The sequence below is a fragment of the Panicum virgatum genome, chromosome 9N (assembly GCF_016808335.1).
Source record: "Panicum virgatum strain AP13 chromosome 9N, P.virgatum_v5, whole genome shotgun sequence".
Classification (NCBI taxonomy): domain Eukaryota; kingdom Viridiplantae; phylum Streptophyta; class Magnoliopsida; order Poales; family Poaceae; genus Panicum; species Panicum virgatum.
Window position 1 is genome coordinate 65,503,116 of NC_053153.1, and position 19,958 is coordinate 65,523,073.

At 41.2% G+C, this 19,958-nt stretch overlaps 2 protein-coding genes across 3 annotated transcripts; one reads left to right on the top strand and one right to left on the bottom strand.

Moving 5' to 3' along the window:
- Nucleotides 1-337: 337 nt before the first annotated feature.
- Nucleotides 338-4,176, top strand: LOC120689796 (rhamnogalacturonan I rhamnosyltransferase 4-like). Its single transcript, XM_039972196.1, has 8 exons — nucleotides 338-707; nucleotides 1,670-1,737; nucleotides 1,838-1,926; nucleotides 2,009-2,162; nucleotides 2,257-2,546; nucleotides 2,639-2,843; nucleotides 2,924-3,081; nucleotides 3,350-4,176. The coding sequence occupies exons 1-8, from the start codon at nucleotides 434-436 to the stop codon at nucleotides 3,609-3,611; spliced, it is 1,500 nt and encodes a 499-aa protein (XP_039828130.1). The 5' UTR covers nucleotides 338-433; the 3' UTR covers nucleotides 3,612-4,176.
- A 509-nt stretch (nucleotides 4,177-4,685) lies between these two features.
- Nucleotides 4,686-19,558, bottom strand: LOC120689795 (guanine nucleotide exchange factor SPIKE 1-like). Of its 2 annotated transcripts, XM_039972194.1 has the most exons (31): nucleotides 19,251-19,558; nucleotides 19,034-19,135; nucleotides 18,050-18,212; nucleotides 17,846-17,964; nucleotides 17,450-17,571; nucleotides 17,283-17,338; nucleotides 17,070-17,167; nucleotides 16,776-16,913; nucleotides 16,375-16,689; nucleotides 16,032-16,295; nucleotides 15,725-15,892; nucleotides 15,450-15,641; nucleotides 15,330-15,373; nucleotides 14,737-14,806; nucleotides 14,456-14,617; nucleotides 14,058-14,165; nucleotides 13,837-13,874; nucleotides 12,980-13,124; nucleotides 11,969-12,095; nucleotides 11,688-11,881; nucleotides 11,366-11,496; nucleotides 10,604-10,679; nucleotides 10,311-10,421; nucleotides 9,982-10,164; nucleotides 9,095-9,238; nucleotides 7,665-7,838; nucleotides 7,242-7,589; nucleotides 6,834-7,163; nucleotides 6,445-6,630; nucleotides 5,378-6,352; nucleotides 4,686-5,268 (listed from the first exon to the last, which is right to left on the bottom strand). In XM_039972194.1, the coding sequence occupies exons 2-31, from the start codon at nucleotides 19,124-19,126 to the stop codon at nucleotides 5,014-5,016; spliced, it is 5,529 nt and encodes a 1,842-aa protein (XP_039828128.1). In that variant the 5' UTR covers nucleotides 19,127-19,135; nucleotides 19,251-19,558; the 3' UTR covers nucleotides 4,686-5,013. The 2 variants fall into 2 exon arrangements, with proteins under 2 accessions (XP_039828128.1, XP_039828129.1); XM_039972195.1 differs by lacking the exon at nucleotides 19,251-19,558 and having other exon boundaries at nucleotides 17,459-17,571; nucleotides 19,034-19,126.
- Between the last annotated feature and the right edge of the window lie 400 nt (nucleotides 19,559-19,958).

Sequence of the window (19,958 nt, forward strand, 5' to 3'; positions counted from 1 at the left end):
TTACATAATAGCTATATTAAAATTTTAGCTATCTATAAATACAAGAGCTCTTGGAGATGCTCTAATACAAAATGGAGGCGGGGACGCAAATTGAAAACTAAATATTTGCGCTAGCAGAAGTGGCAATGTGAGTTCACCATGTTCCTTTTTTCAAAAAAAAAGAAGAAATAAAAGTGTATCCCTGTCTTTTTTATGTTTGAGCCAAATGCTCAACAAAAAATGATGATTATAAAAGGACCCACGCCACGAACGTTGCGGTTACGCACCCTAACACCGACCGGAATCCCAACCAACCAACCCCCTACGCCATCACACGGTAACGACCGCTCCTGCTGCGCTCGTCCACCTCCTCCACGACTTGCTCCTAGCGGCGAGCCCGGCGGAAACAGAAGGCAAAAGGGTCGTCCCAGCAGGCACCCAGGCCAAGCCCCTCATGGCCAAGCAGAAGGCCTCGCCTCCGGGCGCGGTCCGCCGCCGCCTCGGCGGCGCCGGGGCATCGGCCGTCGGGTGGGCGCTGCGCGTGGCGACCAGCATCGTGGCCTGGACGCTGCTCCTCCACCTCTTCACCTTCCTCGGCGTCCCCCGCCCGCCGCTGCCCATCGCGCGTCCGTCCTGCCTGGGCGGCCGCAACAACTCCACCGCCGCAGAAGCGGTGGTTGCGGCCGGCGAGGCCGCACACCGGGTTCCCCCGGCTCTGCCTCCGAGGAGTGAGTGCTTCTTGTCCTCTTCATCCGGGGATTCTTGGGTCTTGGGGTTGGGTTTCGTAGAATCTGGTCCCGCTTCTTGCTCTGTTCTTGGCTGGATGAGGTTTTGCTTCTGCCCCTGTGGCGGGAGACAGAATGTGGTAGCCCCAGAGCAGTGGCAAGTTGAATCGAATTATTTCCCCGGTAGCGATTCGAAGAACCCGCTCAAATTGACTCATTCTTGACTAATCTCGCGCGCATTTGGGTTATTGGGAGATTCCGTAATTGCCGGGCTACAGAGTTGGCGATTCATTGCTCCCTCTTGGTTCTTGGTGATTTGTATTCTTTTCTTGTTTCGTAGTTTGTGATGCAGACATCATTAGAAGAGGAGTCAAAAATGTTCTTCGTTAGGGATGCGGTGATGTGTAGTTGGACAGCGGTTGGATTTTTTTTCTTGGTATTTTCCAGTGAAACCATGTTTTGGGTTCAGTCGGTTCTCATCAACCGAATGATTGTGTCATCTCTTCGTTTTTTTTCTTTTTGCGAAAATCTCTTCGTTTGATTCTTCCAGTCTTGTTAGCATGGGCATTCTCCTGAAGTTGGAAGCAGAATGAGAAACCCCAGGTTTCATTATCTATTAGTAGTAAGCCGTGACACAATTTGATCTTTTGCAAGGAAATCTTTTAAGTTTTTGTCATTTTAATATGAAGACAGACTACTTAAATTAGGATTTGGTTCCCACACTGAAATTTCTAATCATCATCTAGGCCTAGGTGTTAGTTGATGAAAACTTGAAAAATAATCAGCATCCAATTTTGTTTTTACCATTGGATCAAGGTGTAGTTGCAGTAAATTTGAGTGCTCAAGAATACAGTTTGCTCATGTCTATCAGAGGATATTGCATAGCATGTTGTTGACAATAGTCTGTCATCTTATTCTGGCAAAATGATAATTTCTCGAAACATAATATTTCCTTTTGCAAGTAGGACTTTACAAGAGTAATGGCTATCTTCTTGTTTCATGCAATGGTGGTCTGAATCAAATGCGAGCAGCGGTTAGTATACTCTATCATAACACTTCCTCATCAGAGCCTCAAGGACAAATGACCTCAAACTGGGCTTTCCTTTTGCTTCACAAAATGTTATTTTGTGCAGATATGTGACATGGTGACTGTAGCACGCTACTTGAATCTGACAATGGTGATACCTGAACTTGATAAGCAATCCTTCTGGGCTGATCCTAGGTGTGCAGTTTTGTCCTATGCTTTCTTGGTTGATTACACAGAAAAGCAAGAATACTGATGCAAACTTTATTATACTTTTCAGTGATTTTGGGGATATTTTTTATGTAAGTCATTTCATCGATTCATTGAGAGATGAAGTGAAGATTGTCAAAGAACTCCCGCGGAAGTTCCGTGAAAAAGTTCCTCTATCAATGCAACCAATCAGCTGGTCTAGTGAAAAATACTATTTGAGGCAGGTTAGATAGTAATCTTTCTCAAACATATAGAATTACTTTTTTCAATCTTTTTTTGCTTCTTGTTTCTCACACTGAAAAGTGTTCTTGTTTTCAGATCTTGCCTCTAGTACGAAAACACAAGGTGGTACGTTTTAGCAAGACAGATTCTCGCCTTGCAAATAATGGCCTTCCTCTGAAGCTACAGAAACTTCGCTGCTATGTTAACTACAACGCATTGAGATTTACACCATCCATTGAGGCTCTAGGCAACAAGATGGTCTCAATTCTTAGGAGAACTGGATCTTTTATTGTGCTTCATTTGAGATATGAGATGGATATGCTTGCTTTCTCAGGATGTACTCATGGATGTTCTGATGAAGAAACAGAAGAGTTGACAAGAATGAGGTACTTTTTATGTTACTGCTTCATATTTAGTTTATTTTCTCCTCCTAGCCTTTGTTTTCAATACTCGTTTATATCTGCTGTTTGGACCTCAGGTATGCATATCCCTGGTGGAAAGAAAAGGAAATAGACTCTGAGAAGAAAAGGCTTGAGGGATTGTGCCCCCTTACTCCTGGAGAAACAACATTAGTACTTAAAGCTCTCGGTTTCCCCAGAGACACTCGAATATATATTGCCTCAGGTGAAATATATGGTGGTGAAAAAAGACTAGCTGTATTGAAGACAGAATTTCCTAACGTCGTAAGCTCATCTTAACTCTGCGTCCGTCCATAAATGTTTGCAATGCTGGAATGATGCTTATTTGCTATTGTAAAATGTAGGTGCGGAAGGAGATGCTTTTATCTGATGATGAGTTAGGACCCTTTCAGAAGCACTCGACTCAAATGGCAGCACTGGACTATCTTGTTTCTGTCGCCAGTGATGTTTTTATCCCCAGTAATGATGGAAACATGGCTAAAGTCGTAGAAGGGCACCGCAGGTCAGAATACTGTCTCCTTCCTAGCATTTAACTGCTTGTTCCTCCCTGACGTTCCACCTAGTTCACCTATCATTGCAACTTGGTTGATTTAGTAGGAAGCGCATAATGTTTAGTTTCTGTGTAGACATGTTTGTACTATGTGTGCTCATGCGAGTGCTGTGATTGTACATCTTTTTTTTTCCTTAAGAAAGCACTGAAGAATCATGGCAATAAAACCAGCAACATAAGTGCCTCTTGATTAGATGACTTGCTTATGCTGGGAATGCAGGTTTACAGGCTTCCATAAAACCATACAGTTGGACAGGAAGAAGTTAGTTGAGCTTATAGATCTTTTTGAAGACCAGGAGCTGTCCTGGGAAGAATTCTCTGTTGGTGTCAAGGAGCTCCACATGGGCCGAATGAGCCAGCCCACCAGAAGGCGGGTTATCCCCGGACAACCGAAAGAAGAGGACTACTTCTATGCTAATCCTCATGAATGCCTTGGGCCTGCAAGAAAGCGAATGGAAAGGTTAAAACATATTGAGATTTGAATGCTACATGATAAGCACCCTGGTAGGTTGGTACAGATAGAATCCAAGCTGAAAAGTGGCAATGATGTACGTTTAGGCGCCATTTCAAATAACCAGAGTATAGCTGGTTGCAGCAATGGCAAAACAACCTTCAGCTTCCTCATTTAGCTGATCTCTGCTCATGATTTTTGCCGAGCCTTGCCCTAATGAAGTGCAATTGTGTGAATAAGCTGTAATCCTATTCTACCTGGCTAAGCTCATCTCCATGCCACGAATTGAAGAGTGTTCTTGTCAATGATCATGGCTCGAGAGAAGCATTTGCCATCCAGAAACTTCATGACGATTATTAATTCTTGGTTTCAGATTTTGTTGATTCTATATTCATCCCCCCTGCTTCTGAACTGGAACATGACCCGTATTAATCTTTAGATGTCATGGGGTCGTACATGTTCTGTTGTGATCGATTGCAGGTGGTAGCTATATGTTGTATACTTGTATTAGGTGGTTGAATGTGTTGTTAATGTGTAAAATGCAACTTCTGGAACGGGAAAGTAAACAATTGTAGCATTGGATCCACTTGTGCGTCTATGGAAGTCTCATTTACTTTTGAGCACTATTTTTATATAAAGAATCCTTGAGTGCTTGAGGCACAGGGATTCCTCGCTTCCATCATCTTTCATGTACCATTTTTTAACAATCATATTACTCCCTCCAGTCGCATTTATTCATGATCATTAGATAACACATAATAGAGATTACATAACATGCCAGCTACCAGGCAGTATGATTGCCTGATTGGTACCATTCCCTCCTAATCCCAAATTCCAATACAGACTTGTTCAGTTCGGTAGGAATTGAAGTAGATCAAGGGATTAAATCTCTTGCAAGCGAGGATTAACCGAACAAGGCCTAAATGTAAACTGGATGGAAAATAAACTAGTTTTCCCTTCAGTCTCCCAGGGCATGTCTATTCAGATATCATTTTACACTTGTGGACAATATGCAAGACGCTATTATCCAAATAGATAGATTCAGTAATATACTGCACGCAAACAAACTGTTAGGAAGCATGCTAATTACCATAAGAAAAAGAGATAACAGAATCACCAGGCATTATATATCACTCCAGAAGACCAGCAAAATACAACGGGGGTCAAAATGTCCGCTCGTTGCTAGTACAATGAGCAAACTGCAACAAAAGACAGGGTGACGTAGACATAACACTAAGGATTAGCCAGCTTTACACTCCAAAATCGGGACTTGGTTCTACGAAGCGGTACAGAACTGCAAAGACTAGTTAATTTCCAGTTCTCAGAACTATACAACCAAAGCTAATGGAAATATGGACATTTGGTGGGGATCTCGACTGAAAGAATGAACAACCATTCACATGCTACCTAATTTCCAGATTGCTACAGTACTATCATAGCTCAGAAAGTATAGCAGGGATATAGTGAGACAGCTCAGCAGTGAGTGACTGGAACCCATTGACGAGCTGGGTGTGGAATTCTTGGTCTTCTTCGCCTATCAATCTGAAATGCACACGGATCGCACGCTTGCAGACAGCCATGAATTCAAGCAATGCAGCAATGAGCTGCTGCAGTTCTTGTGACCGGAGCCTGGTCGCAGGTTCACCGGATAAGAATGCAGTGCACACACTTAACACTCCACTGTTGACCTGCATCACAACACCAAAAGAATTAGCTAAATATTAAATAACAAAGAAATAGGGAAAACAGTAGAAATAGATAAATCTATCGAATACTCTGCAAAGGACTCAGCCTTACCTGAACAGCCACACTTCCTTGGAGTATCCTTTGCAAGCTTTGAAGCCTGGGTAGTTGATCACCTTCAGAACTCCGTGGTTCTTCTAGTTCATTTCTCAATGCAGCTGTTCTTGTTTCGATCATTCCAATCGCATTCTCAACAGGAGAGAACTCTAGAGATTCAGATTTGGTAACTAGCAGGCGGTTCACCAAAGCAGGAAATGAACCCTCTGTCTGAAGCACCGTGCGTCTCTTCCATTGGTCTTCTAAGCCACCTTGTGTTTTTCCATTCTTCGTGAATGGTGTGTCAAAAAGAAAACGATCAAACACACGTGCACGTACAGTACCAGTAGATAAAGAAAAGATCCTTTCCCTCCTGCTACCCAAGTCCTCATCCTCCATCACAGGATCAACAGCAGTGATCTGTAAATAGCAGACACCAGGTTGCAATTCATCAGCATTGACTTGTCTCGAGTCTGGAATGATGTGTAAGGTGTGATTGCCATCCATTTTAGCCTCATATATATGGCTAAGCTTTTCCATAATGTCACCAAGACGTACATCCCGCGGCTCTCTAAACACGTATTCCTTTTTATTGAGCTTGCCAAAACGCTCACCATAGAAACCTACTCGGTAGTATGTGGCATCAATAAATGGTATAGGACTGGCTTCCTGTTCAAGAATTGACTCATAGATGTTTGTGAGTGATGTATGGCATTTGGCCAGCTGTCCATAAGACCTTCTGCTTTTATACACAGGAATGATGAGTTCCTGGATGCTTGCACAAAAATGGTAGAGTTCAGCTTGTGCAAAGAGTTTGTTGGCAAGTTGAAGATACTTGACAGCTGAATCCACTGTTAGTTTGGATGCACCATATCCCTCAACTTCAGCTGCAGAGGCTTCTGCACTAACATCAGTGCTCACGATAGGGCAAATCTTACGCAGGGAAGAAACATGCTCCTTGCTCCACACAGCATCATTCCTTCCAACAAGTGCCTATAAGAAAGTTGCATAGGTTACAAAAGTCCGTACATGCCATTTCAATATTACTGGAATATTACTGGAGGTATTGGGGCAAAGATCACAACCTGCATGATCACACCAGCTACAGCAACTGCACATTGTGCTGCTTCAGCCCATGATTGCATCTCCTGGTGTGCATCACACAGGTGCAGCAACCACATAATGTGAAGATCTGGAACAGGTGCATAGGCCATAGCTAGCTTATAGAAACCCTCAGCGGCCGCATACCTGTCCACAGTTACTACAGAACCCTACAAGAAACATTTGTATTTACAGGTCGTAAGTTGTCAGAGGACTCAAATAGGGGGAAAAAGTGGCAGCCCAGCATATTGGCATTACTGATGTGCTGATGTCTTAAACGAGAAACTAATTTCCTTTTTCAGATTCTCAATTGCCATTTTGCAGCAACAAATTATGGATAGCACAGCAGTATTCAGTGGCAAATATTGCTTACCAAGAGGGCATGTTCCAGACCAGCATCAAGGGCCTGGACTAGACATTTAGACAGATGCTTCACCTCTACCCAGGACCACCTATTATCAGATGAACTTTCAGGAGCAGCCTCCAATGCATTAACAGGGAGGCCGCAATCTTTTAACAGATCCTTGCTTCTCACATCAGCCATTTCCTCCAGTGATTTCCTAAGGCGACGAGCTTCACCACTTTCTTCAAGAGAACCATCGGATTTCATCTGAGTTACTTGCACATCAGACATCAATTCTGACAAAGTAATTGTCAACATGACCCTCAGCCTTGTAGTGTTCTTGAAATAGTTAAATGAGTTCTAGAACCACAAGAGTATATATATCAGGATCATTCAGTTGAAGATCATATAAAGCTACAATTAAGCTAAGCAGCTTACCCTAACAAGAATCTGCAGCCCAACAACAGCCCTTTTTCTAATCGAATCATTTCGGAAAACAGCAAGCCGCAAAAGATGAAAAGCAATCTGCTTCAAGAAGCGGTCATTCTCCCTTGCCATAAGTGTTGCACCGTGGAAATTAAATATATTATAGACCACAGGAAGGAAAGCTTTCCAAAAGGCCAAGGGCTGGCTCCTAGATAAAAGACCCATTAAGATTGATGTTATACAATCTAGCTTAGCATAATCAGTAGTGATGCTACGAGTGCCCGCAGCAACTGAAAACTTCTCAGTTATTCCCAACACTTCCAGGCTCACAGCAGTGCTGAGATTTTCTTCCCAAAGTTCCTGTAGGAATTCTCATGTTAAAGAGAGAAAGACACAACCCATAAGACCAGAGATAATTGTATACATAAAACATACCAATTTTTGTCTTAGTACTGGATGTAGAGACTCTCTCAATGCCCTGGCCGTTGACCCAATTCTTGAAGATTGGGCTTGAGCTAGTGCTTCCCTCAATGAATATGGTTGATTTGGAGAACTTAGCTGAGGGCTAACTCTATTCCACATGTATCCATTTTCTGGTGTTCCCTGAGGCTACATAGAAAAAAAAACAGTGGTCACTATGAAATTAAATGACTAACATCAAATTGGCTGTAACTAAGGAGGTACTGTCTTCACATCAGTTTAGGAAGTATATGCTCATGGAAAGTGGCTAAAATAATTATTTTGCTTCACACAGGCTCAATTCCACTGTTGCAGGCTCTGAGATGGAACATCCATTGTATCTATATGCTCAAATCCAATAGGCACTGTATTAGTGGCCGTTATTCCCTATTTTGGAGCCTCAAAGTAAACACCTTCAATTCCCTTGGAAATGTTCCATAAGAAACCTAACCATGTGGTGTAACCAGTGCAGGGCTCTTCCTCTATAACCATACATACAGAAACTAGCAAGAAACAGTAATTTTTTAAAGGCACACTCAGCGTGATTTGAGATCATTTAGATAAGTATTGCACTATGATTAAATATGTTGATGTTATCATTTCAGGAAACTTTTTATCAGATTCTGCCATCAATTCTTTTGTCATTAATCCCATGCTCCTGGTTTCAGAAAATTCTCTGAAACATGCAATTCCTGAATTCATTATAGGCCTTGCTGCTAATGCAGTACAGCCATTCGGTGCCATAATATCAGACAAGGAGCTACAGTGCAGTGTGCCATGACATAAAATGGCTGTACACTCATCCGCCACGAATACGAATACGAATGCATGTGCCAAGCAGCAAGCACCTGCAGCAGTGTCCCAAGCGAGCTCTTTCTATTGCCACAAGATCCAAATGCTGGACCTGGCAATGAACACAATGTTCTTAGTGCATCATGTACAGTAATGAGGGAGCAATCTGCTTGTGAGAGTAGAGTTAAACCAAAATAAGCCCCAGAAAACTAGGAAATGTGGTTTGTGGAATAGATCAACCTCTCCCTCCCTCCCTCTCTCTAAGCTAGCCCCATTTAGTCATTTCAAGACAGGTTTGCACCCAAGATGCTTTCTGCAATCGCATACCCTTTCGCACCAGATTGTTTGCCAGTTGCCAACAAAAAATGCTAAGCAACAATCCTGACAAGCTCGTGGTACCGGTCCAGTACATGCCCTAGGAGGGCTCATGAAAGAGTACTCAACCTACCCAAAACTAGGGCAATCCAAGAAGGCCAGCATGCTTGTGTGCAATTAATGCCAAATGCCCTGAATAGGGCCATATCTGATATGCAAAATGTATATACCGAGAGTACATCGTGGTTAAGGGGAAAAAAAAACTGGGGATGGAAGCGTGATAGTGTGGGAACAATTACCCTTATTTCATGCCTTGATGCCTCCGACAAATATGCATTAACTGATGGGGATAATCGCTCCGAGTACTTTGGGGATGCAGGACGCTCAATTTCAGGGCTCCGAGAACTAGCACCAAGTAGCATGCTGTCTCCTGTTTTGTTGTGCTGCAGACAGCATTTCATGTTATTTTGCTTCAAAACTATGAGAATTAACATGGTTCAATGGAAACAAAGCAGATTCATGACCAAGAGTAGATAAAATATGCAGATCCTATTTAACCACATCTGAAAGCAAGTATGGCTCGGGATAATTGATCAATTAGGGTGCAAAGCACATGTACAGATACATATAGGCAAGGATGGCCTAGGCGCATGGAAATATCCTCTCAGGGAGATCCTTGGGGGGCACCACTAGGGTGTGGTGCCCAGCCCTAAAGGCCAACAAGGCCGCTAACCAACAGCCCATAGGGTCAGCCTATACATCTCTCTAACAATATCTGATATCATCAATGTGAAATGCTATCATTCTTACCGATTTAGACAGGATGACTTAGTGTAATTTGAACTAGCACACAAACTTGTTTAACTTAAACATGCATGTAGGACATATTAGTTTCATGGAATGTCCATACATGGAAAATACAACAGGTATGAACTAAATATTTAAATCGCTTTAATATATACTCCAAGCAATTATCTGCAAAGGTACTGAATAGGACTGACATAAATAATCAAAGCTTACTACAAGATCAAAGCCCGCCATTAACAGAATATTAGATAGCAAGTGCCTACCCCATCTTGGGACTAAAAGCCTTTGTTGTTGCTGCTGCTGAAGAGCAGTAGATGCACTAGGCTATACTGAGTGATACTTTTAGCATCATAAAAACTCAAAAGATTATAGTACTGACCTCAAAATGGGTTATACATTCTTCAAGAAGTTTGAAGAACAATCTGGTTCTAGCAATGCTCTGTTGCCATGCTTTGATAAGAGTTGCATCATCTAAGTTCCTTATGATTTGCAAAATGACAACTAGGACCTCACGCTTTTCAACGGCATTCAGATTATAGAAAACAGGCATCTCATCAAGGATCTGAGACAAAGAGTATTTCCTCATAAGTAAAGAAATATGTAATCAAAATCTTATATATACTAAATCTTGAAATATCAAAATTTTATACATATATACTAAATCTTGCAATTTCTCATAGCTAGTGTTTAAGTGTAAAAGAGACATACCTGCCCTATAAGAGGAAAATACAACTGAGCAATATACAGCTTGTCTTCACTTTTTTGATAACGTGCATCAAATTCATGCTTGCATATAAGGACTACTAAAATTCGAGCAGCCTGCAAGGGTTGCAAAACAGTATATTACGATATTTAAAGTAAAGAGTCATTTGTATCACAAATTTAGACAGGATCAAAAGTTTTGAGTGGGCATGGAGGGTTGACTTAATTTGAGTGGGCATGGAGGGTTGACTTAATTGCAGTAATAGCAATGCTTTTTTTCTCAGAACTGAGATTCTTACCTTTGCTCGTTGAGACAAATCATCATGGTCCAAGGTGAGAAAGATCTCTTGAATAAGAACTGACGATAGATAGTTTCTGTAAACACAAAGATATTTACTTCAAAATACTTCCCCCCCAAAAAAATGGAACATGGGGACGAGAAAGTCAACCGAATTATAAGGTCCACTGCATTCATTTTTAGAATTTCAAGACACTACCTCTGGTCTTTATTTATTGTTACGACATAGACATGACCTATTATACAACCATTTATCATAATATACAACAGACTTTAATGACACTTTTACGATGAATTTTGTAGTATCGTTCACATGTTAGGGACAAAAAACTTCACTGTATAATTGAAGTCACATGTTTTTAAGTTTGGATGCATGCCTTTTAGGATGGTATCTTGGACTGGGAACAATATCATTAATCTATACATGATTATTTTAAAATCTTAAGCATAGACCAGACACAGGTTGAAAACATAATAAAATGGTAGTATGCATAATGTGCAATGCTAAACAAAATAATTGCAGGGATCAATTAGAACGCATAGAATCCCAGTGCCACGAATGAATCTGAACAGAATTACTGCTCCCAAAATAATGGGGTTTATTAAAACAAATATGATGAAGTCTTTTAGAACTTCACTAGCACAACAGTAAATAAATTTATATCAACAAGAAAATATTGAAAACGTATAAGCATTGTCATCACTCAACAACCATTACAAATAAAATATTTCAACAAAAAACTACATAAGAAACAAACTATACCTATCAGAGGGGTCCCGCCCAGGCATCTCAACAAATAGATCATGGTCACATATTATCTGCAGGAATGTCAATTTGCAGTCGTGGAGGACTGACTGACAAACTCCGGCAAACTTGTCCATATACAACGAAACCTGAAGAACAGATATATTTGTCTTTAGAGCCATATAAGCATCATTGTGCACAGAAACTTCTGAAGGTTGTGGCGAAGCAGACTGCTTTTGCAACTTTGGGGACACATAATGAGAATTTGAAAACACAAAATAAACAAAGAAACACCAGGGAGGGAGCACAAACTTTCTATGGCTTCATTATTCCTACTTACCAGCTCAAAAACTTGGCGAGGCTCAATAATTGACAAAAGATCGTAGCAAAAGAAAGCAAGCGTGCTGTTCAAGCGCTTTGCCAAGCTTAAACCCTTTTTACAGCGCTCATGAACCTCGGTTAGAAGGCAATCAAAAAGTTGCATGATGCACCTGAAGACACCTTCTTTCAATTGTAGCGGTGGAACATCTTCACCTAGATCATGGTAACAAACAGTCAATCATTGTAGAATTAAATATACATGTATTTAAAATTAGTTAATAAACATTAAGTCTATTCTACCTAATGGAAGGTTGTGGTAGAAGAGACGACTTTGTTCCAATCCCATTGACTTTACAATAAGCTCCAGAAAAAACCAAGCCATTGCCAATACATCATCGTATACAGGACCAACTCTATAACCTTTAGCCTAAAAGCCAAAAGAGCAAAGAGTGAAACAGAGTTGTAGAAAGTAGAAACATGTACATCTACAAAAGAAGACAACTGAACAGCAGACACGTCGTGATGATTGATAACAAATTGAAAACGAACGAACGCACGCACGCCCGCACGCATATGTGTGTGTGTGTGTATACCCATGTGTTATTCTACACCCTTGGTGTAGCTACACCCAACTAATTACTGAACAAATTTTCAGTAATAACTACTGCATGCAATTACTGAACACCATTTTACTGAACGTGATTCAGTAATATGGCAACTCCGTTCGGTAATTTTTGGTCAGTTTGGCCAGTAATTTCACTGCTGGGTGTAGAATAAATGCTACACCTAAGGTGTAGAATATATATCAACATCAACAGAGTATCAAGTTGCAAGAACACTTGAAGAAAAAAGGTAAAAAACCGAAGTGAGCAGTACCGAGTGCAGTGCTTATTAATCAGTGTAACAGCCACACAAGATTCAAGGGTTAACTTCTCAAGACTTAACAAGTTGCAATCACAATGCTAGTAATATGACAGCTGCCAGCTCAAAAACAGCCACACAATGCAGCACTGGGCGATCAAACAATGCTAGTGCCAGCATAGCACGATTCAAGAGCTGAGACACTGGCAGTAATATGACAGCTGCCAGGATCTTCTATGCAACAGATACAATTCAAATATGAAAATAATCAACGGGTTAAGTAAAACCACAAGAAAGCCTTTTAGTCCCAAGCAAGTAAGGTTAGGCTAGAGATGAAAACAAACAACATCAAGCAACGAAGGGGATACAGAATTTAAAAGACGTATTGGTGACAGACCAAACTCAACAAACAAAATAAAAGATTACTCAAACCAGAGAATCCAGGCTAACCTTACTCCGAGCAAGACTTCCCCAAACAGTAGATAGACCAGGATACACAGGTGCTTGCCGATCACCAAAGTCATCGAAAGCAAAATCAACATAGTTAATAAGAAACCTATTTCTCTCAGTCCCATCTGATGACTCCTGCTGCACCCTGCAAGAAGCAGCAGCATCTACAATTCAATTTAAGGTACAAGTGTGATCCTGACTCATTAGTGCTGAGCTGTTGCAAACAAAAAAATAACAGTTTTCTTACTTCCTATTTCATCATAGATAATGGAAGATGGATGCTATAGAAAACAAATCATAATTTCCAAATAACGGCACCCCACAGATTAAGATCATCTTAAGAGGGCACTGCTATCATGTTCTTCTGCAATATATACAGTATACACAATGCTGTTTTAAAGCTTAACAACTTCTCCCATCTGAGTTGTAACTTGCAAGTGGAATTTAAAAAAGGGCTTGAGTGGATATTGTTGAAGTCAAAATTAGCTTAATTAGAGCCAATATTATTGCCCATTCATATTTTTTTGTGTCACGAAAAAAAAAGAGAGGTCCTGACGCATGAAGCACATGCAGCTTTCCAAAATTTAAGATTGACAGGCCATGTGGTTTAGTTAGAATGTGAATGCTTCACCTCTCTTTAGTAACTACAATCCATGGGAAGATAATAAAATTCTATGGAACACACTTGAACCAAAGGCTTTTTTTTTCCTCTAGCAAGTATTTGGCCTTCTAAAGGTCAGATAATAGGATTTGAGAAGTTCAGTCCCCATGGAATGCTAGCACTCAATAAGGAAACTAGCATAACAAAGAATGGTAGCAGCAGTAAAATTAAATAAAGCAAGGACACAGAAAATTACCGGGTTAAAATGTTAACCATGGCTCGAAATGCAGCAACCTGTAAAATGGCAATGCAGTAGCCACACACACCCTTAGCATCGATACTAAGTGTAAAAATATATGGATATTAAGTGTAAAAATATATGATGAAGTATACTCTGCTCCAATTTGGATCCAGAAAATATGCCTAGAGACGAGAAAAATAATGATGCACAAGGGAAGCACGCAACGAACCAACAACCTGAAGGGTCTCACCGCCATCACCAATAAGATGGAGCAGCATATTAAGTATCGGTTGCAGAAATTGTAACAATGCCGTAGATTCGACGTTCTTCAAACTATTTATGGCCTACAAAAATTGCATCCCAAGATCAGCTGAATATAGCTCCGGTAGCTACCGCAAAGTACAAATAACATGAAAATTCATGCAAAAGTAATACTACAAGCAATTTTTTTGAGGAAAATAAATTACAAAGCAAATTTCATAACCATCTTAAAACCACATTGCTCCTAAAATGGTACATAGAAAAGATAAATGCATCTGCTGACCACAAAAGCAGAATCCCTAGATTCTGAGTTAATCATAAAAGAAAAAACATCAATAGCTCCACCATAAGTCAGACAGATGCGGATAGTTACCTCAAGAAGCTCAGAACCCCAAGGGGGGCTTGTATGTAGAGTATGACGGTCATACTCGACAAAAAAGTCTCTTATCCTTTCATTAACGGGAAACAATGACGAGCAGAGCCTTAAACGCAACCTGAAAACAGTTTTTCCATCCTCCAGGTAGTCCATTCTCTCCTGTATAAAAATTGGAATTTCGAGAAGAACCTATTACCACAAATGTACCTCCATATAGGAAATATTCTGGAACAAAGTAGGTAGAAGCAGTAAAAAAAAAGTGAAGTAAAGAAGCAAACCTTTCCACTTTCCTGCAGGTAATGTGGGACGAGCTCTCTCAAAATTGGCAAGGATACATCCGAAAGTAACCTATTCGATGCAGAAAGTTGTTGGATATAAAGTTCAATTCCTTACCACTTGTCCATAACTTTCTTTTAAAATACTAGAAGTCTAGAAGTATGGCATAAAGTACAAAGCCATATAAATCATGGGACTGCTGCAGTGCTTTGTTTTGATTATATAATTGAACTACATCATGAATCAAATATATGATCGATGATACTGTAGAAAGTTTTGCCACCAATATACACAACACACAAAAATCCGTCTCAAAAAAATTTACTAACAAATTTTGCAGAAAAAATACTTTCAATAGATTATATTCCCAATAATTTTCAATAAGAAGTGCTTCAAATAATTTTATTTGTTGAAGTATAAGTAACCAACTGCATCCTATTACATGATGTCGGCTATGGATCACATAAACTGATTAAGTTAGAAAACTAAAACGGCAATGGTTGGGAATCGGATGTGATCTCGTATATAAAGCAACAGACTAGGACTAATATGATGTTATTGCTTTACATAAAAAAAATGAGAAGATGATGCATACTGAATATGTGTCGAGAGCGGAAGTACTGAATACCCAACAATCACCTGAAGGAATAACGTCACACATCAGCAAAATAAACAACTAAGCATAACCCATATGAATAAGGAACACGAGACATACTGGTTTTGGTGCTTCAAGTTTCATTTGGAGATCTACATGGAAAAAAGTGAACACAAGATGATGTTGGGGTGTCAAAAGAGCAGGCAGACTGATTTTAACTTCATCATGGTAGGAAGCCATTCTTGTTGCAACGGCGATCTGTGTATGGCCCCACTTTTGTAACATTGTGTTCCGCTCCCTAGGATGAACAGCCTGGAATCCCACATCTCCGATGCATAAGAATGTTGACAAGACAGCAACATTCAACAAGAGGAATAAAATGATTGAGAACAAACCTCCAATGGAGGCTTACGGATGTCAGAATCATCCTTTCTCAGTTCCACTCTTATATATAGGTTTCGTTTGAGGCTCAAGCTAACAGTCAACGGGTACACGTAAAGGCAATGAAAAAGTTGCGAAAATGGTTCGCTTCGGGTCATTGTCCGAAAGTCAAAAGCCTGAAACTGCAATAAGAAAGTGTGCATACCCTATAAGCAGAATAACATGAATGACACAAGAATGCATCGCATATAAACAGAAAAGTATCATCCTATATCAAGTTTGCGACATAAAAGTAGGCAGACAAGGAAATCAGCCACTTACATTGTCACCGTTATCAGCACTAGAAGTTTTACCGTTGTGATGAGCATATTTCTGGGCAACAGCACTAGAATTCAAAGAACTGCGGAGCCCATCAAAGCTACTCCTGCTGCATCTGCCATTATTGAGGTCACCAGCATCATTCAAATCATTGGCCATGCTTCCGCCTTCAGAAATATTATCCACATCATTGTGGCCTTCATGAAGTTTTTCCACTTCTAGTCTCAATACACCTTTCACTGGTTTATGTACTTTCCGTTTTGGATCCTACAGGTGACAAAAGAATCAAATATTCAACATGATAGAAATAACAAATACTAACCGAATGTGCAGAGCTACTTCTTACATGGAGGGAGTCCTCTATATAGCTTTCCTTCACTTTGTTTAAGTTTGATATCTCTACAATAACTGAGCTTCCACTTGAGTAATGGTTGAGTTTTCCATCTAAAGTAAGCTTTGAAATAGGGTCCACAATACTATCTTGAGAACTTGATCCTGATATACTCGGTGCTAAAGGACTGCTAGGAGAAGCAGCATCACCAAGACCTCCAGCATGGTTACCTTCAAACAGAGGAATCATAGCCCATGCAAATGACTCTTTATAAGGCATGATTCGAGACCAGACTTGCAGTTTTTGCTTCTCTTTGTCAGTTAAGTGCACCTGTCACAAAAATGAGCGCAGGAATAATGAGAACATGCAATCAACCAACACTAATATTACAATGAAGAATGTTTTTTTTTACTTACAGGCTCTTTACGAGAATAAACAGAAGGTGTTACTCCCCCTTCTTCAGTAGCAGCCTTTTCTAATTGAATCAAAAGGCAGACTGATGGTGAAGGGGCATCCAATGAGAAAACACCTCGACGATCCAAGGAAATCTGAGCCTATTAAATCCAATAGAATCAGCAGGGATGAAAAATACATCAAAGTGAACTTTCAACATAGCAACAAGCTATAATTGTCTCTATATGTAGATATCACTAGAAGAATACTAGAAATGGAAAGAAGGGCCAGAAGGAAGCAACTTGCACAGTGCTTACATCCTGCATATCTGTTGGAAGTATGTGAAAATAGAAGTCTTCTGACAGTTTTTCCCTTCTATCTCTGTTGTACAAGCAAATCATTCCACTGAAAGGCTCTGCACGAAACAGATGGTGAAAACAGAAAATTAAGATTGTCCTGTGAAGCGTAAACTAGATACATTATAGTTCAGCAGTTAAGAAGAAACAAAAAAAAATTCTAGTTTTGCTCACCAATTAATCCAGCTTGGAATGACAAAGATAGTACCTTGACAGTTATCTTCAAGCCACTGTGATCGGTACAGAATAATTTAAAACAGGATTACTCATAAACATTGCTTGGAGCACCAAAGAAATCAAGAATGGAAATGAAGATGGATGCAATGTTTTAGTCTGCATACTGTAGAAACCTGTTGTGAATTGCAGGGAGAATTTCTGGCACCCTTTGGCCAAATATCAAAGATCTCTCATTCTCCCAATCAAATGCAGGCTCATAAGCTGGCAGTGGTGACAGACTACAGTGCTGAGAAAACAAATATGATAAAAATACTGTTAATGCCCAGCATTAAAAAAATTAAACTGCTTTTACCAATAATTTCCTCCACCCATATTATAGCTCCATCAATGAAGATTGTTAGCAAAAAAAAAGTCAAGCATGAAATAATTCTTATCCAATATGAAGAGCCCACTGTAAAGGAACTAAGACAAACTGCAGAGGAGAGTCCAGCACAACAGAAATCTGGCAAAGTACAGGACAAAATACACACAGCATAGAAATCCAGGTGGCATGCCCTTACCACTTTTGACGATGAAGCAGATGGTTCGGTTTCATATATTTGCCTCCCTGAGGTGCTTGGCGTATCGTCTTCAGTAGCATCCTCGGGCTTGGAATGCCTAGTGTTGCCAAGCTGCAGCTCTGTGACATGGGACAAGAATATAAAACTTTCCCAAGATTCATGTGAAACTAGTTCAGGCATTCAGCCACAAGGATGATGCATTACCTGTTTCTATGTCAGTATCAGGTCCCTCAAAAATTTGATTCTGGAAAGATGGTGGTGCAACACTCTCGTATCGTCCATACTTGCCGTCATCCTTCACAAAATCAGCCTTGTAGCATTGTACCAGTTCATTTAGATGTGGCCACTGATCTAAGTTTTCATTGAGCTGAAAATTTAAAAAAAAAAGTGCTTAGCTTTTTTTATAAGATGAAAAGTCACTTAGCTTGTGATATCACCTGAAACTCTCAAAATCAAGCACCACTTAATTGATTTCGGAACTACAATAAAAGGGAGGAACAATTAATGATTTCAAAAACCAGTGCCCAAGCTGCGTAGGCATCACCTCGCACTGTGACAAGCCCTGGTCCTCCTCCCTGTTGCCTAGCAGCTTACCCACCCGCCCGCCAACACACATGCACAAGCATAATGCATAACGCCTAGTAAGTTTGAAACGGCTGCATAATTCTATCACAGAATGCCATGCACACGACAATAAAATAATATAGCATGAGCTAGCCCCCCTGTTTAGTTGCCAAAAAGTCTATTCACAGAAATAATTGCCCCAATAGCGCCTTAGGGGGAAAAATAATATAACTTTCAAATGTCGAGTATGCAAAGCTTTTACTTATCCAACATGGATAATCCACAACGCATCTAAGCAATACTAATGCAGGTTTCACCTCAGCGACACAAAGCCCACGGCAGTGCACCACCTGGCGGCAACACTACGAGTTTAAGCTGCAACCGAAGCATGAGTACATTCAGAAACCCCTAAACCCTAATCAACAATCAGCATGACATTGAGATCCTGAGTATCGTTTTAACATATTTCAAACACATAAGGCTTCCACTGCACCACATTGACTGCGCACCACCGCAGCAATCCGAAAAAAAAAACAAAACAAATCCTATCGCCACCAGCACTCGCACTGCCAAATCAGGCAGCCCGGGGGCGCAGGCCACGAGCAGGGAGCCAGTGAGACGTACCAGTGGATCCAGCTCCAGGCTCCCCGACCACGCCTGCCGCGGAATCCGCTTGAACCGCTGCCCTTCTCCAGCCGCAGCCCCCGCGGGCTCCATCGCCGTCACCTGAGCCGCCATTCCACCACCAAACCAATCAGCACAAATCAGCACGAGCTCAGCGCAGCCAGCACGCAACAACCGACCGGGAAAATCCCCAACAGGAGCAAGAGAAGTCTCGAACCCAAAGCTCAGGATCTCGCGCGCGCGGCCCAGATCCGGGCGAGGGAGGCGTGCCCGTGAAGCGACGGGGGCAGCGCGAGTTCCCCCACTCCCACCCGCTGCACCAACCTGAGGGCTAGAGCGCGGGGGAGAAAAGGCGAGGAGGGTGCTACCACCGCCACTCATTGGCCATTGCTTCCGCTCGCCACCTCCTGCTCCGCTGTGCTCTGCCTCTGCTCTGCTCCCCCGACGCCGAGGGTTTGGTGGAGTGGGGATGAAGGGAAGCGAAGGAAGCAGCAGATGGAGTAGGGGAGAGAGCGAGTGTTTTTTTAGATGAAAGGAGGGGAAAGCGAAGTGTAAAAAAACAAAAAGATTTGGTGGCTTCTACGGTTCTACCGGATCGATTTTTAATTTGTGTTGTGGGATTTTAAAATCTTTTGAAATGCCCCTCTGCCTGTGCTGTGTACTGTGCAGCCGGTGCCCTCGCTGTCGCACGCATGAGTGCTTCGCTGTCAGCAGGCTGCGAGACAACCGGATAATGTTGTAGTACCACGGGAAGCGTTAATGGGGAATGTGCTAGAGATGTGAATCTCTCACAAGCTCGCTGTACACCAAGTAGTTTTGGTAGTCTATGACCAATTACCTCTTCGTGGAAGGTTGGAAATGTACTGTATTTTTTTTTGCGAAGGGAAGGGGGATTATATTAAAATTTGGCACAGTACCCCAAAAT